General features: G+C 33.5%; 1 protein-coding gene across 1 annotated transcript in view; it reads left to right on the top strand.

Annotated features, from left to right (window-relative positions):
- Window positions 1-2020: 2020 nt before the first annotated feature.
- LOC133337118 (lachesin) overlaps window positions 2021-24963 on the top strand; it is a gene marked incomplete at its 3' end in the record, with an annotated part of 42631 nt that continues 19688 nt past the window's right edge. The window contains exons 1-3 of the mRNA XM_061545383.1: window positions 2021-2126; window positions 4345-4451; window positions 15453-15638. Of these exons, the coding sequence (XP_061401367.1) occupies window positions 2021-2126; window positions 4345-4451; window positions 15453-15638 (399 nt within the window). The remainder of the gene's footprint in view (window positions 2127-4344; window positions 4452-15452; window positions 15639-24963) is intronic.

Genomic DNA, 24963 nt, shown 5'->3' with positions numbered 1-24963 from the left:
ACTCATTTTTTCATACCAACATTTTACAATTAGGTCTCCCAATATTGTTAAAAATTCATTAAAAATTAATGTCCGTTGATGTGAATTATTGACATACTAACTCAAATGTGAGTTATAATTTTTTTAATGCTGTATATTTTGTCACAAAATTAATATTTCAAATGAACTTTTTCATTTTTGTAATTGCAAATTAAGATATGTTCCGAATTTAATAGTTTTAATTTGTTTTAATTTTTAATTTGTATTGTATTTTTATATTATTTGGTCGAATTTTTCCTCACAAATAATAAAACATTCGTGTATGGCAACGCTGCGATTTTTAGTGTCCCGGCAAGTGGAACACTAAAGGGCTAAACAGAATGTTCGCGTTGAGTGTTTCTTATTATGGCATTAACGCACGCAAAATGTTAACATATATTTAACTCCGAAGCGCAGCGCACATAAACATCTAGCGTTAGTGTTATCGTTTCCTTGGGGTTGTTGTATTTTCCATAACACATAACGCAACGGATGGCTCTGCTTATCCCTTTAGATTTTAAGTTTCCCGGCAAGTGAAACATGATTTTAGTGTACCAAATTCGGTACACTACGATTTTTTATGTACCCCAGTCGGTACACTACGATTTTTAGAGTACGCTATGATTTTTAGTGTGCCAAGTTGTGGAACACTGCGATTTATTTGTGCTCCGGAACAGTAATGCTAAAAATATGTTTAGTGTTTGTGTTACCGGTACACGTTATTTTACTGTACCTATCCCCCTTGGAACGGTACCATAATGTTTGTTTTCGAACGCTTATTTTGAGTGTACAGTTATGTGGGGTCTAGCCTAAACATGGAATAATATTGATTATTTTTATACATATAATTGGGATCCCGTTATATGGAAGATGTACCAAATTGTGGACCGGTATTGATAATTCCTGTAGAAAGAAACGACAAAATACAGAATTTAAGTCAAATACAAATAAATACAGACTACTTTAAAAAATGGATCATACTTTATTGGCTCTTTTTTTCTGTAAGAAAGTCTCTTTATCATTTCAAAAGAAAAATGGAAATTAAAACATATGAAAAATATGACTTACTCCAAAAAATTAACAACCTCATTGCGTTATTACATAACCCATATACAAGCTCTGATTAGAAAACATACTTCAGAAACCGATTTTTGGTATAACCGACTGCTCCTCCTTCTTTTATTTTTTCTTTCATCTCTTCAGTTCAATCAATCATCTCTTCAAAACTTAATACAGTTTTGTTAGTCCATTTTTTCGAATATTATAAAAAATCGAAGAGCACACCTGAACATGACTAACTTTTTTATATTCTCCACCAAAAAAGTTCAATATTGATTCACATTTTCCAAAATAGATGATATTACCAACATATACATATAACAGATACGTGTACAAACAAACAAATCGAACACATGTAACATTCAAGTCCGTGAAAATAAAACATTTAGCTAAAACGATAATCACCAATTTAGATAGGGCTGGTCCTTGGTCCAGAAATATGCCAATGAACATAATGAATAGTTTACAAATAAGCAGTATAAACAAACAGCAGTATAAACGAACATTATAGAAATATTAAAAAAATCACTTTCTATGAAATCCATGGGTAAACTGGCACAGTTAATCATGATCTACAACCTTTAACAACAAACAACCTATTACAAAATATATACAAAGAAGCCTGTAAGAAAACTGCAAACATTTTTCATATTTATTTGCAGAACAGCAGCTTCTTTGACTGATGAGCAACAGATCTTCCACGTGAACATAACAGATTGACATGATAACAATTTCTTGGCATATTCGATGAATGAAATGCATCAGCGGCGGTAACATCTTCACCATCGTCTCAATATTTTCCCCCATTTCCAGAACAAACGCCTTGATATGCTGTGATTTTTTTCGGAGCTGAAGTTAAAGTTTTCCATCTTTCATCTAAGCACTGCCTGAATCATTTAACCACACTCGCTTTTCAAATCTGCTCGATATTGCGATGGAGAATATGAAAAGCTGTGTTGGCGTCATACAAGTTGTCGCTTTTGTGCTATTCTTGATGGATTTCAAACTTGGATGCGGCAACAATATGCATGTGCATGCCCAAGGTAAGTATGTTTAAATATATTTATTTTTATTTACATACACGCGCCATGGCAAATATAAGGGTGGCTAGATGGTAAACCTTTAGTGCTCCGAGTTTTCCTTACACAGCAAATTATTATTTGTGTAAATAGTTAGAGATGGTATTTACCGGGTAAATACACAAGGGGTGGGTAAATACCGGGTAAATACCCATTTGCGGGTATTTATTTGGGTATTTACTATATTGACTCGGTAATACAACATCTTACACCCTATTTCCGGGTTTCTGTTATCAAATCGATTTAGAATAGATAGTTTTACGAGTTTTTACCCGAAAAATGGGTAAAAACTCATTAACTGCCGAACCACTTGACATAGGCGGCCAAAATTTTGCACACATGTTTCTAATGTCAAAGCAAATATAGAAATCCAACATGGGGTCCCTGGGTCCAAGTTTTGGTATAGCCCCCATATAACCGTATCTCCCGATTTAAGGTATTTTTAGCCTATTAGACACATTTTGAGGCCAAATTGGCTGTAATTTTGCACAGAATGTTCTTTTTGGGTACCAAATGTCCATGCGAAATGTTATGTATGTAGGTCCACGTTTACTGGTAGCCCCCATACAAAGGTACCCCTATTTTGAGTATTTACACAAAAATTGGGTATAAACTCATTAACTGCCGAACCACTTGACATAGGCGGCCAAAATTTTGCACACATGTTTCTAATGACAAAGCAAATATAGAAATCCAACATGGGTTCCCTGGGTCCAAGTTTTGATATAGCCCCCATATAACCGTATCTCCCGATTTAAGGTATTTTTAGCCTATTAGACACATTTTGAGGCCAAATTGGCTGTAATTTGGCACAGAGTATTCTTGTTGGGTACCAAATGTCCATGTGTCTAATAGGCTAAAAATACCTTAAATCGGGAGATACGGTAATATGGGGGCTATACCAAAACTTGGACCCAGGGACCCCGTGTTGGATTTCTATATTTGCTTTGACATTAGAAACATGTGTGCAAAATTTTGGCCGCCTATGTCAAGTGGTTCGGCAGTTAATGAGTTTAAACCCAATTTTTGGGTAAAAACTCGGGTATTTACCCAAGTTTTTACCCACGTCTTTAAAGAATCGTAAAACTATTCATTCTAAATCGATTTGATAACAGAAACCCGGAAATAGGGTGCAAGATGTTGTATTACCGATTCAATATAGTAAATACCCAAATAAATACCCGCAAATGGGTATTTACCCAATTTACCGGGTATTTACCCAATTTACCTGGTATTTACCCTTTGGGTATTTACCCACTGCCCATCTCTATAAATAGTTAATGTAGCTATCATGCATAAGTAAACCAGTAAGGAAAGTAGTAAAGTCGGACGGGGCCGACTATATGATACCCTTCACCACTTTGGGTATATTCAATAGATGGGATCCTAACAGACGTCGCATTTTTGAAGGACCATTAACATGAAATTAAACATGTCATTCTGCAATCTATACTAAATTTTGGTCAGATATAGAGTTGCTTCTTACAATGGGACAAAATTATGTAAATAAATTAAAAGCAAAATATCGAAGTCTAAACCGATTTCATCGAAACTTGTCACATGTTCGGCCACATTTTGAGTTCTTCATTTACTGTTTATACCACAGTGTGGTGAAGGGTATAAAAAGTTTGTGCAGAAAACATTCAGAACTTCTTTTCATCGAAAATAACTTAGAAGAAAACATTCATGCATTCCGAGCATAGATCAAAATAATTGATTTGGACTGCGTTCATATTTTTATTTTGTGCAATCACATTTGTTAATTTGATGTAAATCGCCAAGCATTCACTCCACGGTATTTAATCAGACAATTTATATGAACCAGTCGTGTTATGAGCAATACATATCTAAAAATATAGCCGATTCGATGTCGGGTAGATTTATTCTTGGCCAGTCCACAATTTTCAGTTGAACAGAACGTGGGCGAAACTTTTAAATAATGCTACATGTTATTGCATTTTTTACATTTTTATTGTGGCAATAATATCTTGCATTTTCACATCTTTTTTAAAAACACACGGTTTTTTTTTTGTGTTACATGCTGTCGTTTTGATTTTTTTATGTTGGGACATTAGCGCAAATATTTTAATAGTTTAATGGCACATTAGCGCCCACAGACACAGATGCTCATTTTATGCTGCCTCATTTGTACAGTGTATTCCACATGTTTCCCCAGGTCACATTCAACCAGATGAACCGGAGCCGGTGTTTTTGTCTCAACTACCAAACGTCACAGTGTCACAGGGAAGAGACGTATCATTTACGTGTGTGGTCAACAATTTAGGGCAATACAAGGTAAGTGTGCCTCTTCATTTTTTTTTAAATATTATTAGATGTATTTCAAAACGCAATCTAAAATCCGTCTTACATTGACGATTAATTATAATTTTTGTAGGTGGTGTGCCACTGAAAACCAATATAAAAAAAGAATTTTTTGAAAAATAAAAAAAGATGTCTCGGTCAAAACCTAAACCCCCCTCAGTACATTTTTCTATTTTTTTTTTATGAACAACGTTATGCCTTTATATTATACTATTTATTCATGACTTTATTATTGAAAAATACAAACTAAAGAATTCTGAATTAAAAATAACATTTTATTTTATTACGGAATGCTAGCAGACAAAACTAAAGCACCCCCTAATGTAAAATATAGATTTTTTTTAATATTTCGTTGCGTGTTCTTTATTCTGGAGGATATTCACACAACCCTTAGGCATATAGATATTGGACATTAAAATATTATTTATTTCAGGCGATATTGCTTTCCAGACTATTATTTTTTGTTTATTTTGCATTGTGTTAAGATCAGAGAATTGGGCATGCCAAGGGAGAACCTCAATATAATTTGTTGAAGAAACCACTCTCGCATTTCTTCCTCGGCATAAGGCACAATCACATCTTTTGGTATGTCACGAATTGGTCCAATCCCATGCCTCGAGAAAAAAGAAAACCCTAGATTACTATATAACATACTCCATGTTTGCAATAGGATTTAACAATTGTTCATCTTTTATAATTGTTCATCGGTTATATATTAAATTTTTAGAAATATACATCACTTTTTAATAGAAAACACTCTATGTGCACTTGCAATACAGGTTAACTTCTGGTTTTTAAATTAGTAGGTATGTGGAAATAATTTGACAGATGCCTGAAATTTCCGTCCTTTCGTCTTCGTACCATAACTCACGGAGGATTTAAATGCTATGTCTGAAATTTTACTGATATGTTTACTAAATAGACTAGATGACCTGGCGAACGCTGTTTTGCATTCCACAATTTTCATGGGTATCATTTTAAAATTTACCCTGGTTTAGGACATCTCTCTTAGATGTCCAGAATATTTATATATTTATAGCTTTGCCAAAAATTTGAACTAATTTTATTTTGAAGTTTTTATTAGTTTTTCAAACAGAAAGTGTTGTAGGATGGAACAGTAGTTTTAAATATAGGTCCATGTTTTAACATATATTCGCGCCAGTTATGGTCTTGGGCGTTCCTGGTGGGAGCAATCGTGGTTTTTCCACTAAATAAGATTGTCATTAAATGTCCTCATTTAGTATAGTAGCCATTTTCGGTATTTTGTCGGTATTATTTTTCGAACAGAAAGTGCGCAATGACTTTTCTCAGAGAACAAAAACCCTCCTAAAATCGGTGGCATTGTCACCGACTTTATAAAATTTCGTAGCGATAATTTTTAATGCCCCTTTCCATTTTTGTTGTGTGCCCACATTCAGTATAAGTGGACTATGTGGACTATATTAACCTAAATTTATACCCTCAGCCTTGAAATACATTGATATCTCGATGTCGGTCTATAGATCCCTAACTGTTCTGTCGCGAATTTTTTATCAGTTCTTATTTTTTCCCGGATTTTTGTAAAACTTTCAAATTTAAGCGTTTAAGCAGGTATTCGATCAGAAACCATCGTTCTGATGACACCTGCAACCCAAATAATATAATCAATGGAATTGGGAAACTCTTTTCCGCCTATTCATTCGCCGCCTGTTTTTGCACAACCAATAACAAACGCCAACGTCTAGGAAATGGAGAGCCTTCAACAGAGGTGGATATATCTAGTCTTCAATATGATCCAAACAACCAAAACAGATTTTCAATGTTTGCAGATCTAGAAATAGAAAGCACTCCACATATTTATAATTGTGCACAGATGCAGGATGGTGCACCAACAACGACCTCAGACAGTCAACAATCCATCAAAACTTTTTGTCCACCTCCATACGGTCACCAAATAAAACCTATGTCAGTTTTTTTTAACCTTCAAGTGCCTACAATACCACACCATCAATTGTGAACGAGTTTCCTAAACTAGGCAACATTTTTCTTCAACCAGATGAGCATTCTCTCGACGAAGAGATCAATATTTTCCTAGCGGAATTCAACAACATGTCAAAGGCAAAAAAGACAAATCTACTTATGGACCTTAGATCTTTAAATCTGTTAACATTCAACGTCCGATCTCTTTTGGATCGCAGCCGTCAAATTGAACTTAGCAACTGCCTTGCAAAGAACAACATCGATATTGCTTTAATACAGGAATGTCATCTCCGTACTAACAGGAGAGTCAAAATAAAGCATTACACGTTTATATATGATTACTCATCAATTAAGGTAGCTATATTATTAAAAAAACCTAATTTATAAAAGTATTGTTGTTGACGATATTCATTTCAATTCAGTTTTCATAGAAGTTGAAACCAGCCGAAATGGCATAAGGTCTAAATATTTATTTGGATCTCTTTACATCCCATGCAATTACAGTACTCAGAGGAATACCGTGGTGTTAAATAAGTGTCCATTATCCTCGACTGAGTAGGAAGGTTTCATTCTTGGTGGTGAACACAACGATAGACCAATACTTGGGGTGACGCAACAGATAACACCAATGGAAGGTCGATTTATAATTGGATATTGGACAATTCTACAGATGTTACTCGATTATGTAACTCATCTCCGTCATACATTACATACATTTTTTTGTTAAGCCCAGGTCTGACTAGAAATATTAAAATATCAAGTCTTCCATCGTTTTCGGATCATTTCCCCCTTAAGTTGGAAAAAATCGACTTAGGTAACACGATCCAGAGATCATCTCAAACGATCAAGTCATGCAAGTCCACAGACTGGACTATTACGTTGACATTTTCAAAGAAAATATTCCAGAAAACCGACTTTCTAACGTTGAGGATAGCATCAGAGTGCATATGGAGCCTATCCCCAACCATATTTATTATTTCAGTGACGAATTTAACTCTGTGCAAAATTCTGATCATTACCATTTTACTGACTGACTGTTAAAAGTCATATTGGCTGTGTAAATAAGAAGAAATCCAGCGGCATTGATGGCATATTCAATTATGTAATGAAAAATTTCCCGGATTCTGCCTTAAAGTTTCTTACAATAATCTTTAATAATTGCTTAAAGTCCACGCTTTGGGGTTTTCATTAACAATTGCCGGAATTTTGTATTTGGTGTACATCATGGTTTACATACACCGGTTTGTAGAATTATCGGTATAGGATCACTTTTTTGTTCCCTATATTTTTATTTCAAGTGTCTGTCAGTATACCTATGGTGGTATCCAAAGTTCGGCCCGGCCAAACTTAACGCTTTTTCACTTGTTTATATTAAAATAGTTATCTGATTTGTTCCGTGTGTTGGGGTTGTCCCCCCATTCTATTCTCCCATAATATGGGGGTAGTCGTTACTGTGAATAGTCAGTTGTTACCTTACAAAGATGATTTAGTTATATGTTGTAATCATTCCACCTTCTAAAGATATCGTGATAAAAAACTCAAACCTGACAATAATGAAATATATCGGCAGGCATTTAGGCATCTCTCCCATATAATGATAACTCCTAAAAGAAAGAATTGAGATACAAAATTAAAATATTGGGTTCAAAATTGACATTTACCGGTCATTAATAGAGCATAGCCCTCATATAATGATATCCCCAAATATTCGCTACTTCCTACACTATGTAATCAATATTGGTTCTAAGCCTCATATAATGTTGTAATCTAAATTACAGTAGTTTGAGGATTTTATACTCTACCATGCGTTATCAGTATCAGTCTACGTTTTGGAGCTTTCAGATTTTAGAAAAAATCCCCATTAAAAATTCCTGAAATTTGTATTTGGTGTACATAAATCGGTTTTTAGAATTATCGGTATATGCCCACTTTTTGGTATGTTACCTATATTTTCATTGCAAGTATCTGTCAGTATACCTATGGTGGATACCCTCCACTGGAGGGTATCCAAAGTTCGGCCCGGCCGAACTTAACGCTTTTTTCACTTGTTTATTAATAGGTATGTAGATAAGTAGCTGAGTAAATAATACAAAGCAGAGTGAAAATGTTGAAAAAAAATACAAAATAGCAAGTTTTTAACAATTCAATTTCAGCAGCATTTCTCTCTCAACTTACTCTCATTTACTGAATTTTTAAGTTATTGAACAATAATTAATTTATTATTTAAAAAATAACATATTAGTATTTCCACAAATTGGGGCGCGTATTAATTAAAGGAAAATTCTGCATAAATTCTTCATGAAAGGTCTTATTTAAGATGCCGCCACCGTATACGTGTTTTTATCTTGTAATCCAAATGTATGATTTTCTTGTTCCAGCCAAGATCGACCCCTAATTACCAACAACAATTTATGTTGTCCTTTCTTCGTAACACTGCCACCACGTCATAGTTGTTATTTTGAGATATTTTGGGCGAAGAATTATAGCGTATCATTCTTTTAACCCTTCATTTGTCAATTATTGAAAATGTTCAAAATATTTTATTATTATTTTTTTTTTCAATTGGATTGACATTGTATAAACTATTTTATGTGAGAATAAAACCAATCTATCTATTATATATCGTCATTATAAATGCAAACGGACGTAAGTACACTTTTACTACTTTTACAGGAGAAGCAAAAAAACATTATAAAACCTATAAAAATGGAGCATTGCTCGAAATTTTTTTTATAGTTAAGGCGCACTATAGAGCCGTATTTATTTTTTGAAATTTTTTTTAAAGATGTTATGTCATTTACGTCCTTTTGAATTGATATTTTCTGTAACAAAAGGGCGTAACTACAACACAATTTTTATACAACAAAGTGAATAATACTTACCCGATTGAGACTAAAATTTTTACAGCGCACGAAATTGAGTCCGGAGTGGCATGTGGTAAGTCTTGTTGAAATCGGTTCAGATTTAGAAATAGCTCCCACACATATTTTCGTCGGATTTTGTGTCAATGGTGCATTAATGCTTTCTATTTTCGATACAGCTCCCATATACAGTTTCGAACGATTTTATGCAAATGTTGCACTAAAGACATTAAATATTTCTTCCACCCAGAGGGAAACAAAAAATACATAATTATAGCTGATTATTTAAAAAAAAAATTAAAAAAAGCCTTAAATTTGGGATGCCGCTATATGGGGGCTACCGTAAAAAAAATGGCCGATATATCTCATTTTCAATATCTAACATCCCAGAAGTAACATTAATATAAGTTCAGAATTTCTATCCTCAATATTGCGAGCTTTAGTTTTTTACAGGAGTGTAGTTACGTCCGTTTGGATTAATAAAAACATGCTTTTGTAGTTACGTCCGTTTGAATTTCTTTAATTAGATCACTGTTTCTGACGTTAGATGTCTAAATTTTTGTGTGAACATGTAGTTTGATTAGACGAACAATAATCAAACAAAAAGTCAATTTCGAATTTTTCTGTAGTTACGTTCGTTTGTAGTTACGATATATGGAAACGAATTGCTGTTCGTTAGTCTCGCTAAAACATGAGAACGGTGAGAAAAAATCGAAAACCGCAAAAAATGTGCAAAAAAATATTCGGAAGCATATTTAAATTTCCACGAATTTAGTATCGAGCTATTTGGATTGCGCAATGTCGAAGTTTTATTATTATATATTTTGGTCAAAAATTGGTAGCGTATCATAACCTTGAGCCTTCATTTGTCAATTATTGAAAATTTTCAAAATATTTTTGTTTTTCAATTGGATTGACATGGTATTGAAATTATTTTATTTGAGAATACAAAAAATAATTGAGAAGTATATCACTGAATGGACACGCCATCATTGAATGTATACGTTTTCCATAGAATGCACGTAAATTTTGGGACAAATGGATGGGAAGGATGGAAAATTAGAAGATATTCTGAACCGAGTTTGTGTCCATTTACAGAATTATTTTAGTTCCATGGGAACAAGTTGTTCCTTAAAGTACCTAAAATGTTGCTGTGTCACGAGGGGATATAGGTGAACCAATTAAAAAAATGAAAAAATTAAAAAGTGAACCAATATTCTTCATTTTTGGTAAAAAGATTTTCTACGATATGAGAATTCAAAATACTAAATTAATTATAGCCGGATTGACCAAACACCCCAAAATAAGGAATAATGTGGAGTACTGTTATCATAAAAAGTGGACTGATGCCGCCCTTTTAGGTAGAGAGATATGCTATACAATGGAAACTCCAAATACCAAATTACAGACACAATACATGAATCAATATTAATAATTGAAACCCCAAATTACAGAAAATTCGGTTGAAAACCATGGCCAACTATCCAATCAAATCTTTGTCTTAAATTTTGCGATTACTATCGTGCTTTCGTCAAAAAATTTTAATCTGTTCAATAATATATACACAAATTTAATATACATTTTACCTTAGGGTGAATGGTATGAAATGCTTACTTGGGTTTGTGATACCGTTATGTGGAAGTTGTAGAAACATATTGGGAAATAATCTAATTAAATCCGAATCCTAAATGACAATTCCGGCTATTGATGTCTAAATTATATGACATTATTTAAACTAATTTTCCATGAATTCAATTATTACAAAAATTATATCCACGGAAATTTTAGAAGGGATAACAACGTTTGCCAATTGCACTGTTTATAACTCAAAACAAAAATCGTAAAGTATCCTCGAAAATTATTCAATTATAAATTAATTTATTTTCTATAGCAACAAGACTCGGTCATAATCATAGATACTCGGAACTCTAATGTTACTTTATGTGAATGTCATGGTATTAAAGACCCAACCCAACTGAATCTCGATATTCTATAGATTCCGATGCAACGATCAAGATTGGTATATGGGAAATAGATATAAAATGTTTATCTATACCAATAATTTTCATGGATATTTCTTACCCAAAAAATTGCTAATGCAGGTATGAATAGATATTGAAAAACAAATCTAATATACCGAAAATTATTCCTTAACAATATTGCTAAGCAAGACAAATTTTGCCGGTCCCGCTAGTAATTTATAATTATATAATTGAATGTACATTGTATGCACAAGGATGAAAATCAGAAGACATTCGGAATAGATTTCTGATTCTAGATTATTTTTCTTAAAAGCACCTAAAATGTTGCTATGTCACGGCAAATATCAAATCATGTGGTACAATTATATGGTGGTTGTATGCCCAATCGTTGGTCAATGTCTTTGAACTTATGATGAACCAATATTGGTTGAAACACTGGAATCGAATATTGGGGTAACGTTATATGGGAGCTACATCAAAGAGTTGACCAATATAGATAATTTTAGTAGAATTCATTCTACTAAATAAAACAACCAAATGCCAAATTACAGCTGATTAGAATTAAAAACGTGTCCAAATCCCCTACAGCATCAAAAATGTGGAGTGCTATTATATAGGAGATATTTGGAAGTATGGGCGAATATAAAATTACATCTAAATACCGAATATTAAGGGATATCGTTATATTGGGGCTATCCGAATACATGGGTCAATATTGATATTATTAATTAGGCGGATGTTCCGCTCCATAGGGGTCCCTAATATTAAATTATAATCAATTCTGTTGAATATGGGGGTACCGTTATATGGGGGCTACCCAAAATTGAACATTTTCAATATCAAACATCTTATGAGTAGTTGAAATAAATCGTGGAGGGTACAAGAAGCTGACATAATATTGCGCTACCGTTATATGGAAGTCTTATAAATAAATTGGGAAACATTTTATAAAATCCGAAAGTCAAACATATATGTGCATTTAAATTTGTTAAATTTATTTTCAACGAATTCAATTATAAATAAACGTATATCGTTAGCTAAAATGCAAAAAGGCGTAACTAACAAAAACATAATTGTGTAGGAGAAGCAAAAAACTGTTCTGAATGAAAACCATAAACATGTCATGAGAAATGAAAAAGTGTGCCCGGCAGGGTGATATTGCATATGACGAATAATATACGAATAAGACTATAATTTTTTTAACAAATTTAGTTTTTTAGTTTAATGGCAGTCATAACAATTAAGTTAAAACGGGAATTTTTTGTTAGTTACGACTTTTTGCATCTATCAAATAAACCCACTTGTAGTTACGTCTTTTTGTTTTTTGTTAATAGAAGCTCCTGTTTTGATCGCAGACGTGTAAAACTTTGTCAACACATGTAGTTTATTGACATTCACAATATTCATTGAAAAAGTCAATTTTCAATTTTTTGTTAGTTACGCCTTTTTACATTTTAGCTGACGATATCCACCGAAACTTTAGAAGGAAACAAGTGAAAAAGCGTTAAGCGTATACCGACATTTCTACAAACCGATTATGTAAACAATAATTTTTAATAGAAAATTATACCCTCAGCCTTATGGCTAATTAGTGTGTATACACTTTCACACGGTGAAAATGTGCCTCATCGAATTATTGGAAACCCCATGTTTCTTTGGACCAAATCCGTTTCGGATTGATTTCGTCCCATCTTATTATTTCTTCCAAACTTAGTTCAAGACCGAATTTGGGGAATATCGGTCCATGCCTTCTGGTACCTCCCACACAGGGGCTACGGCTAAGCCTAAATGCGGGCTATAGTTCACATATCGTTCATTATCGAACCGTACGTTCTAGTTTTTTTATCTCGATATCCTTCGCAGGTAAAATGATTACAACAGAGTGTTAGAACCAAACCCAAAACGCGGAAAAATCAGATAATTATTTTAGTATAAAAAATGCGGTTATATGGGGACTACCCCTAAAAGGGGTTGACTATTAATAACACTGTGCGACACGGGGTTCTAATGTACCAATTCTCTTTAGTTGGAGTCTCTGGACCACGAAAATATCTTTGGTTTTTCTGGGTCACTTCGAAAATTAATTTTATAACGGTAAATATAGAGAAAAACGTGGTTTCATGGATTTTCTATTTGAAACTTGAATAACTTATTTACTTTATAACGGATTTATATTATTCTTTTTTCTTTCGAAGAGTAAAATTTTTCCTTTCAAGCATGATATATATTTGGTAAATCGGTTGAGGATTGGCTGAGTCGCAGCGGTTAAAATGTTAAAAAATACGCATAAAATGACAAAATTTATTTTTCTTCGGACTGTACGATGAAAATATGATATCAAGCCATACAAGTTTTATTATATTACGGGGAAGAAAATTAAATTAGCTTTCGAAAATGATAAAAATAAAAAAATCGGTTAAAAATGGATGACTTATACACATTTTTGTATTGATTCTATGCATATTCTCTAAAGAAACTATGGGTCTATCTGGTTTCCTTCTACCTGTTGCAAACATAACGGTTTGTAACATACATACATATGTATGTATATAATAATGAATTGCTGTTCGTTAGTCTCGCTAAAACTCGAAAAAGGATGAACGGATTTTTCTTATTTTAGTCTTGAAATGTTCGTGCAGCTTCAGGGAAGGTTTAAAAGGTGAGAAAATTTTGAAAATCGAGAAAAATTTGCAAAAAAAAATATGAAGCATATTTGCATTTCCGCGAATTTAATATCGAGCTATATGGATTGCACCACGTCATATATGTTATTTTGAGATATTTTGGAACAAAATTGTTGGTGGATCATTCCTAAAAGCATTCATTTGTCAATTGTTAAAAAATTTCAAAATATTTTTTTCAATTGAATTGACATTGTGTTGAAACTATTTAATATGAGAATAAAAAACAATAATTGAGAAGTATATCATTGAATCTACACGTTGTCCATAAATTGTACGTGAATTTTGGGACAATCGCATGGATGAAAATCAGAAGATATTCGGAATAGATTTGTGATTCTAACTTACAGACCTAGATTATTTTTCTTAAAAATTCTTTAAAGTACATAAATGTTGTACGCCTCGTTGGTCAATGTTCTTGAACTTATCAACACAACGCCTCGAATATATTCTAAAATGTGTATCACAGAGAATACTAATTTACAATTATATTTTCTTTGCAAAATTATATCACTAATCTCAAATGGAAAGATAGTTTGATAGTTGATCAAACAACAGCAAACTTAAAAAAACTCCGCCAAAAACATTTATTATAAAAATTGAAGATGTAACTATAAAATTGCAAATACCTCAATATGACAACTACCGATGTATACAGCATTAATTGGTAGTACGTTGTTCGTTCCTTGAAAAAATAATGTCAAAATTACAGATACTCAGGTTGTAAAACGGGTTAAGAACTTTAACATACCAAAAATTAAACGGGACATATGTGTGGCGTCTTTTAAAAACGTTAAGTTATAGTGCACAATTTCTGGGAATAAGTTTTTCATTCACAGGAATCCATTATGTCAAACTCTAAAGGAAAATTCGGTCAAAGTCATTATAATACCGAAAATGGGGGAACCTATATGCCGAGACTATATCAATATTTTCGGCCACTGGCTCTACCCTAAAAAGTGAACAATAGGAGTAGTAGTATGTGTGCTTTGATAAATAAAAAATCTTTACGCTCCATCTTATGGTGGAGGGTATCGTAACAAACCTAAAATGCCGATAATTCTACATAAACAATACCGCTAGGCAAGACAACGTTCGCGGGCCCGCTAGTTCCCAATAAATTTACAATTAAGAGGGGAATGAAATTATGAGGTTACTTTTGATTGATTTCCGAATGAAATTCGTAATCAAAATGTATTTGCTAGCCTGTTATTTACATATGTTGGTGTAGCAAATAACTTCAGTCGCACACAAAAGTACATAGGGAGCCTCATTCATTTATGCAGTGTCTCTGTCGGAGGACGCGTTTGGGCGAAATGTACATTTTAATCATACACATTTTAATCATATATAAACGTACTCTTCGTCAACATGAGCAGAAAATGAATGCAAATTTTGAGCCGGTATTATATGCTGTTGAAATATAAACATGATTATGGCGTTTGTTAGACTGTGTTGATGATAATTGTTTGTGTGTTTCTGTATTTTTAGGTTGCCTGGATTAAATCGGACTCCAAAGCAATACTCGGAATTCACACCCATATGGTATCCTTAAATCCTAGATTATCAGTGACACACAATGGCCACAACACCTGGAAACTTCACATATCCCATGTACAACTAAACGATTCGGGCAGCTACATGTGCCAAGTGAATACAGACCCCATGAAGAGCCAGGTAAGTGCTTATCAGTCTATCCCCACAAAACCTCCATTTACACACAATCACACCAACTATACTCACACACACACACGCACTGTTTACAAATGTACACGAGAGACACTCTAAGCCAACACCTGCCCATTTAGTCTGTTGTGTCTCGGTTACAGTCATTCCTTTTAAGCTTGTTTATAAATTTTCCACAACACCGCCTGTATGTGTGTGTGTGTGTGTGTATGTCCACATCCGTCTCCCAGAATGACCAACACTTGCAAATAGCAGTGTCCTTCCGTTTTCTGCCACTGTATCACACACACCCTCAGCTAACTACAGCCGGAACAACATTCTTATCCCATTCTCATTCCCATTTACCCACAGCACACGGAGGACTTGGTGACTTTTTATGTGTTTATTTACTTTCCTAATATCGACCGGCAAAATGTTTGCCCGTAACAAATTTTACAAATTCTAGGTAATTTGGATTTTGTGGTGGGTCAGTATTTTGGTAGAATTGATGGTATATCTAAATTTAGTAGGGGGAAGATATGGAATTGTATTTTTAGCCAACATCGGTAAATGATAGCACTAAAGCCGGTATTTTGGTCGGTGTTAGAATTTTCACCTTAAATGAAATTATACTTCGCAAGTAGAAAACTTTAAAAAATTGTCCAGTTTCCAAGTAATAATAGTCTTTTCCGTTGCAGTATTGAACTTAAAAAATGTGAAAGTAAACTACTGTGTTTTATAAAGTAAAACTATATGATTCAGATAATATTTTTTAAGTTGGAAATTTAGCACATTATAAACGTATATCTCCGAAACAGCATGGTCCCGCATCGCCCTGTGGCAAATTTTTGCATATTATTGGAAATGATACCCTCTTCTATTGACTTTTGAGAAAATGCATAGAATCATTTTCAGACTCGCTTTATGCATGTCCGCTCGTCAGTCTGCCCAGAGAGGAATCCTATTGATATTGGTGAAAATTGATTCAAATTTAAATATAGATTCTATATATATTATAGTCTGATTTGATGTTTAAGACAACATTTTGCATTTTGTATTGAGTCTGGAATAAAATATATTGAGTTTTGTTAAAATCGATTTAGGTGTATATTTTCGGACAATTTTATCTAAAAGGTACACCAAATTTCCACCGGTTCATGCCAATTATGGACTAAATAACCACTGTTTGTCCGATTGAGATAAAATTTTAGACAGCGTAGAAGACTACAGCATACCGAACAGTGTGTGTCAATTTTTCTTCTATTCCGTCCAAATTTTTGTATAGCTTTTATATATAATGTTTTGATTTCGTACAAATGGCGCACCAAAGTCATGTTTATCCGAATGACATGAAATATTACATAGATTTCAGAATGATCAATAATAATATACCTATTAAACCACATATTCAATTTCATCCGATTTCATGTCAGTGGACCTCCGAATATGCTATGTTATACAGGATAGTGTACACATTAAGGTTATGACTTTTATACCTTTTTCTCAAAAACGATAATTATGTTTTTGTGAAAACAAATCAGTTTTTATTTTCTTTCAATACCATACATACCATACCGATGGGTCATTTCCGACTTTAACGGCTGACCTTGTCCCACTTAAAGGTATCCTGCATAGCCGTATTAATTATAGCCGTATAACATGGCTTTAAACACCTCTGAACGGATAGGTCTGTCGAATGCGGCTTTATAGTCGACGAATATGTTGTATGTGTCGATGTGTTTTTCGTGGGTCTTTTCCAGGATTTGGCGCAGAATGAAAATCTGGTCAATGGTGGATTTGCCAGGTCTGGCTGCAGTCGTTCACACAGCACATTGGATAGCACTTTATATGCAATGGGAAGAGGGTTAATTCCTCTATAGTTGACACATATCGTCTTGCCTCCTTTTTTTGTGCACGGGACACAGGATGCTGAGGTTTCAGTCATTGGGCATGCATTCCTCTAGCCAAATTGTACTAATTAGCTGGTGCATGCTCCTGACCAGCATCTGACCACCAGTCTTAAATAGTTCGGCTGGTAACCCAACGGCTCCTGCTGCTTTACTGTTCTTGAGCCGATTAATTGTTTTATGACCTCATCTTGGCTAGGTGGTATACCATCATCTCTTATTGGTTCTGGGATATCTTCTTCACCGTCACTATTTGATACCAGAAGCTTTTCAAAATGTTCCTTCCAGGTTTCTTTCTTCATCTCGACAGGAGAATGTGCCTGCACCAAAACCTTCGGTTTGGTGTTTTACTCGTTGGTAAAATTTCCGGACTTCATCTCGATTTGCTCACGCTCACGTTCTTCTTGTTCTTTCTTCTTTTTTTCTGAAAACACGTTTGTCCTCTCTCCTTTTCTTCCGATAATTCTCCATCACATTACGTGTTGCTTCTGTCTGTAGGGCTGCGTTTTTCACATCATTAGCATTACGATACTCCTGATCGTACCATGGGTTTCTTGGTGGTGGTTTTTGATACCCTAGTATCGCTTTTGCTGCAGTTTGTAGGGAGTTAAGACAAGTGCGAATCTTGGCTGCTACAAGGTAGTGGTCCGAATCGATATTCGCTCTTCGGATCGATCGAACATCTAATACACTGGATGAATGCCTTTCGTCTATCACAACATGATCAATTTGATTTCTCGTTGCTTGATCAGGAGAAATCCAGGTGGCCTTGTGTATATCGAGATGCTTGAATCTGGTGCTGCTAACTACCACGTTTTTTGCTTCCGCAAAGTCAATCAACCTCATGCTCTTGTCGGATGTTACTTCATGAAGTCTGAATTTTTCGACGGTGGGGCCAAAAATATTTTCCCTTCCGATTTTTGCATTAAAATATCTAGCAGAATTTTAATGTCATGGCCAGGGCAGCGATTATATGCTGTTTCTAGGCGCTCGTAAAATATGTCTTTGGTCTGCTCATTTTTTCTTCGGAGCATGGGCGCAAATAAGACTGAGCATCTTTTATTGCCCTGTTGACCAAAAATTCTCGTTTCATGACAACTTTGCGTAATCGGGCGCAAATAAGACTGATGTAGAAGAACTTCGCTTTTATGCGGATTATAGCAATTCGCTCATCTACTGTAGTGAATCTGGAGACGAGGTCTTTTATTGCCCTGTTGACCATATCTCCGCTGCCAAATTCTCGTTTCATGACAACTATAATACAGTGCGTAATCGTCTGAATTAATTACGCCTGTCCCTTTCCATCGCATTTTCTGTAAGTTTGCGTGGCTCGTCAAAATTAGGTGGTTTTGTTTTTCTTTTTCTATGCTTTTTCATAGTACGAGGGGTTTTCCGAGTGTGGGCAACTAACCCGACGCCTCGATCCATTTTTATATCTCTTATGGGTGAATTCGCGTCACAAATCAGTTCACTATTTCAACGGGTTATGAAAATAGCTACCCCAGATGACACCACGGGGTGGTCAGTGTCCACAATTGCCTGGACTTCGCCATGTTAAAACCAATCAGAGCCGTTGCTTGGTATCTATCATCCCCTACGCCACTAAATCACGACGATTATTTCCTCCATAAAAAGTCACAGAACTTCTGAGCAAAATGAGTAATCGAATTTCAAATAGTTTTGTGGACAGACTTATTGACAATATTCTCAGCCGTTTTTATTGTTCGTCTTTGATTTCTGTTCGATGTTGAACGCAAATCTCACATGAACTATAGCCCAAATGTAGCACGGAGAAAAATTCATATAAATAGGGGTGGTTAGTAACTCACTTACATTCGTTCGCCTTCATTAATTTATATATATACAAATGAAGTATTCTAATAAATTTGATTACCTACATATTTATTCGGTTTAGGTCGATTCGACATCAGTATTATTTGGTACAACACTAGCCAGAAATGTGTGTTCAATTCCACTTTCAAAATATCATATCTGTACCTAAATTCGAGTACATATGCATGGATGTTCTCGTAAGCAGCGATATGTTTACTTTTAGTTTTCACAGGCCCAAAACTCTTCGTATTTGGTCGAAAATGAATCAACGATGTTGATGCTAGGCCAACCGCACCATACCACCGACAGCTCAGAATAAAAGAAATCAGAATTAAGTAAAAAATAATAAACACATTTCGAGTAATTGGGGATTTAAAGTTTTAGCAAATGTTACCTCAATACAAATGAACATATGTTCAGATTAGTGTGCATGTGTGTGTGAGTGTACAAATGTGTCTGTGCAATGTAGATGTGGATTGGGTACAAGAATGGTCATATATATGTGATTCCATTTTGGAATGACCAAAAGGGATTACAATCCCACACATGAACAAACGGCTGCTGTAGCCGACGTAGCATCACGGTCACGACCAGGCCAAAGACCAGGAGTAAGAGCCAACAATAAACTATTTGTATATTGGTCGATTTTAGGAAAATCCTATATGAAATAACATCATTTCCAATGATAATGCCTTCAGAAAACAACCTACCATCTGTTTCGTAGGCTTACTCGTTGCACGAATGTGTATGTCCGGTGTCGGTGAACATGTATGCATGTGAGTATGTATATTTCTATAAAGATGTGAATTACAAAATATTTGTCTATCCACAGGGGTTTATTTATTGGGCTCTAACATTGTGGCATCGTCTCTTGCTTCTTCTTCCGTTCTTCATCCGTTTCATCATCTTCATTAACAGCCAACAATGTAAACAGAGATTCTTTTTAATTACCACCCTGTAAGACTTTTGGTTTTAATGTTTAATCTACCACAAAACAATACGTTTTGTTAGAAATAGAATATCCTAGCTTCGAAATCTCCACTGACCATGTAATGTGAATAGGTACTCGTATATTTCAATGGCAAATTGAATTGCAATCCTTTACAGGCATTTATCTAAGATTCAGTTTCACGTGCAAGTTATCCAGACCTTTGGCGCAGAGACAAATAAAATATATATTGCGATGAACGAATTCCCGATATGGCGATTTATAATTCATAATATGTTTTTAATGTAATTGGGAAACATTTTTAGTATACGTTTTCTTTTTCTGACATTGATTGCGCATGTAATACTACAACAAATCAAATTAACTAAACTATTAATGGAAACCACTATTTTCCTTCCAGTCGAGTGAGGTGACCAAATGCTTTCTTGTGATAAAGTCCAAAAAGTTATTACTTATATTTGTTTTATTTTATTTCCTTTAACGTTTTGATTTAGACATAGTTAATAGCTCTGAATACAATTGTCTCCGTGATCGTATTCATTTTAAAACAAGTGATCTTATGATTTGTATTATAACTCACAATGGGGGCAGCTAACCTGAACCAAATTCTTGGGCTCAGATGCTCTACGGTAAAAATTTTGTTATTAAGTACATATTTGACAAGAATTCAGTCATGAAGTTATGCGGAAATATGAACAGATGTAATTTTTGTTGAATTTACAAAATTTAATTAATTGCTTTTTCTTGCGAACATTTGACTTTCAACGTAATATAGGCGCATTCCAAAATGTATATTTGACAATATAGTTTCAGTTTAATATTATTTCATATTTATAGAACCTCGCGATATATTCGAAAGGTCTTTTTATAATCCTCAAGTTCTTGTACACAAGAAGTTATTATTTTTATATATGTCCATTTTTCGGTTCAGTTGTATTAAATTCAGCTGTTGTATTAAATTAGAAAATAAATGTTATGACATTATTTCTTCGAACTGAAAACAAATATTTTTTTCTCAATATCTTGTTTGGCTGTTGCTGTAATTTAGAAAACGCTACACAGATTTGATAATCTTGGCATCATTTGATTTATCGTGGTGTTTAGATCATGTTGATATTTTGTAATTCTTTTTTTATTTTGGATATATTTGTTTAATATCATCTCCATAATGATTTGATATTCTATATTATATCATTATTATAATATCTCCATATTAATGTTTGAATATAACAAACAACGTAATTAAAACTTCCATAACTTTTAAGTGAGTTATTTATACACTTTCTAGTCGAGCTTAATGATCTAAGTTTTGCAACGAATTTTGCGCACTAACCAAAATTCGGAGGACATTTATCCCATTGTTTATTTATTTATTTTTTTTTTTTTTTTTTTGAAAATGAAGTAATTAAAAATTTGCTATAGAACTATCGAAACCATCGGGAAAATATTATTAAGACACGATATAGTGAAACAAATTTTTGCGGAATTTTCCTCAAATAATATGGTTTAGTAGTAATATTATATTACAACAACAACTGCCAAGTTCACTTTTTATTGTTTTCCTACTGAGAATTTGAGTCAATTTCCCGGATTTCAGTACTTGCAGTACTTTCTTGCATCAAATTCGAAATACAAAATTACAATTACTTCGATTGATGAAGTTATATGGGCAATACAAAAGTCGGACAGCCGACTATATGATACCCTTCACCACTTTGGGTATGAACAAGATATGTTCCGAAGATTTGTACTGTGATAGTAGTATCATGTTTGAAGGACCATTGACATGAAATCCCATTAAATATGCGATGTGTAACAATAGGTTTACCAACTCCAATTAATCAATACCTATGTCGGCAATCATATTGAGTAATTTATTGAGTAGGCCGAATAAGTTACCTGTGCCAAATTTAATCCAAATTCTGATCATAAATGCGACCTCTACATTATTCACAAAGATAAATGGGCAGACATACGAATAGATTCGGAAAGTGATTTTACGCATTTTATCAAAAGTCACCTTTTGTACCACAGTGCGACGAAGGGTATAAAAAACAAGAGCCGTACATAGTAGATTTAACAAATTTAGAGATGTTTTTCTATACAATTTTGGTATTTGTGTAATACCCTCAGAATTTATGCACGACAAAGTTAAGCTGTTGTCCCCACCAACAAGCGTACAAAAGCCTTTACGGATTATAATGACATGCTGTATTGTTGAATTTTAATTCGACAATGTTTAATCCGTCACTTTATCCACTTATATAGAGACGTTGTTTACTAAACCAACTTTCCCCACTAATAAATATTTATTTTTGTAAAAAAAATAAAAAATGGGATTCAGCCAGAATATTTTGCAATAACAAAAGAAAAAAAAATTTCATTCAAATTGGCTGGGTGATTGCTAATATTGCATGTTATTTTTTATTTTAATTTTAAATTGTTGTTTTCTTGGAAACGTAAAAATTGTAAATACGTTATGAAATATAATTCTATCACACATTGATTTTTGTTTCAAAGTTGTATAAAAGGTAAAAAGCCCGTAGATTTTAATGAGAATACATTTTGGGACCGGTAAGAAAAACACAAAAATCGAACGGGACAATTTATATAAAATACTAGCTGGCCCGGCAAACGCTGTTTTGCCTTGTCAATATTGCATCAATATAAGGGTGCTAAAAAACATTTGCCACTAAGTTTATGTCAATGAAAAGTATTAAATGGTATCCCAATGCAGTCCAAGCACAAAACAGTTTAACATTTGGTAGAACTTATTTCTCCAAATGTTTTTTTTTTTCAATAGAAGATCATATTTTCTTATTGCTCCAACGTTTTTACATTATCTTATTTGTTCCTTCTTGAAGGATTCTTAATTAAAATATCATTTTGTTCATGATTTTTATATTGAAATCCGTATTTTAGATTTGTCATAGAAATTTAGTGGTTTCCGCTCAGTTATATGTATATTTTATTTTTAAACAAATTGTTAATTAGTTTTCAGATTGCCGTTGTAGATTTGTATATGTTTGCTATATATTCTATAAATAGTTTTTGACAGTTAAGGGGGGAAAATTTGGCCAATGTTGACGCGGTATACCTTCTTTAAATTGTAAATGCGGATTTGTTATATCCTCACATTTTTAACAACTTGATTTTAATTTAAAATTTGAATAAGTTGTTGTTTAAGGTGACATAGGTCCACATCCAAACTTCAAGTTGTCGGCCAAAAAAAGAAACATTGTCGAAAAAATAAAACACTTTTTTGACAAATATGTAAATGAGATTTCATATCCAACAGGTTGGGTCTAAAGAAAATAGGACAAAACTTCAAATATCTGACGGGAATACTAATAATGCTATCATTACCATTATTTTCGTCGATGTTAATGATCGCATTATTAGTATTAGAACATACACATATTTTATGAAATTAGAAGTTTTGATGTAAATAACACAAAAAAAACAATTATTTTAAAAAACAACAGTTTTTTAAACATTAAAGCTCGATAAAAAATTGAGCGATTATAAATATTACTTAATATATTTGTTTTGGCGGAATCTCACAATTAGTTTACATATTTTCCTATTCTGAACACATACGATTTATAAGTCCTTTGAATCGTCAAAATCGGTGTAGACGTTCTTGAGTTATAAACGATGTAACTAACACAACATTCGATTATTCCAACTTCCCGATTTTTGATGTTTTTCTCAACATCTTCTTCGTAAAAAAAATCCCAGCCGAAGGAAAACGTGAGTGAAATCGGTACATTCAATATACCATGCAGACATTATTCACACCTTTAAAAATACATTTGAGAAACCATAAAGGCACAAATAAGTTAGACACAAACAGCATATAATGCGGAATTGCCTCCACGTAGGATTCGAATTTAAACGTATTCTTCCCGAATATAAGAACATGTTCAGTAATACCTTCGTATTTTGTTGACGTATTTGTAATTGAATATAGCGAATTACTAACATCATTGAACTGTATTGGATACTTTGATAGACGTTTTCGTTTTTTACTAAAACATAAAAACATATGTCTATGTATTGGCAATTTTCTCAAAAATATTCCTGATGTTGTTTCCTATTAAGGACACATGGGATATGTGTTGTATTTATAAGTTCAAAACAATTTGTTCCATTATTGTGCGCTTTTAAGCAAAAAATATCCATTTTATTGCCTTTAATTCGGTATTCCGCATAGGGTAAGAAACTTGCCTCATAATTGCCGGTATAGCTTTTGGCATAGGCTCCACATAATGGAACCGCTTAATCTTTACTTTACCATGTCTTACTGTGTTTTATTTGAGAAAAATTTCACAACTTATACATACCATGCAAATTGCTTCACATACCATAACTTATATTTTCAAACTAAACAAATCTGTTTTTTGGAAAACGTGAGCAAATAATGATAACGATTAATCTTAATCTCTCTTTTCGAGTTCTTATTATTAAATTTAACTCTAATGAAAATATAAATTTATTTTCATATACAATAGTTTTTTCAAGGCAATGACAATCCAATTAATTGTAGAAAAATAACATATTTCGATTTTCCATAATTGACAATTATTTAAAGATCTACGCCGCCCATTTTCACCCAAAATATGTCCAAAAACAACTACAAAGAGAT

This window comes from Musca vetustissima, unplaced genomic scaffold (genome assembly GCF_032173495.1).
Source record: "Musca vetustissima isolate MV318-11 ecotype Yass unplaced genomic scaffold, APGP_CSIRO_Mvet_v1 utg20595, whole genome shotgun sequence".
NCBI lineage: Eukaryota > Metazoa > Arthropoda > Insecta > Diptera > Muscidae > Musca > Musca vetustissima.
Note: the sequence above shows the minus strand (reverse complement) of the source record. Positions and strands in the feature narration are given on the sequence as shown.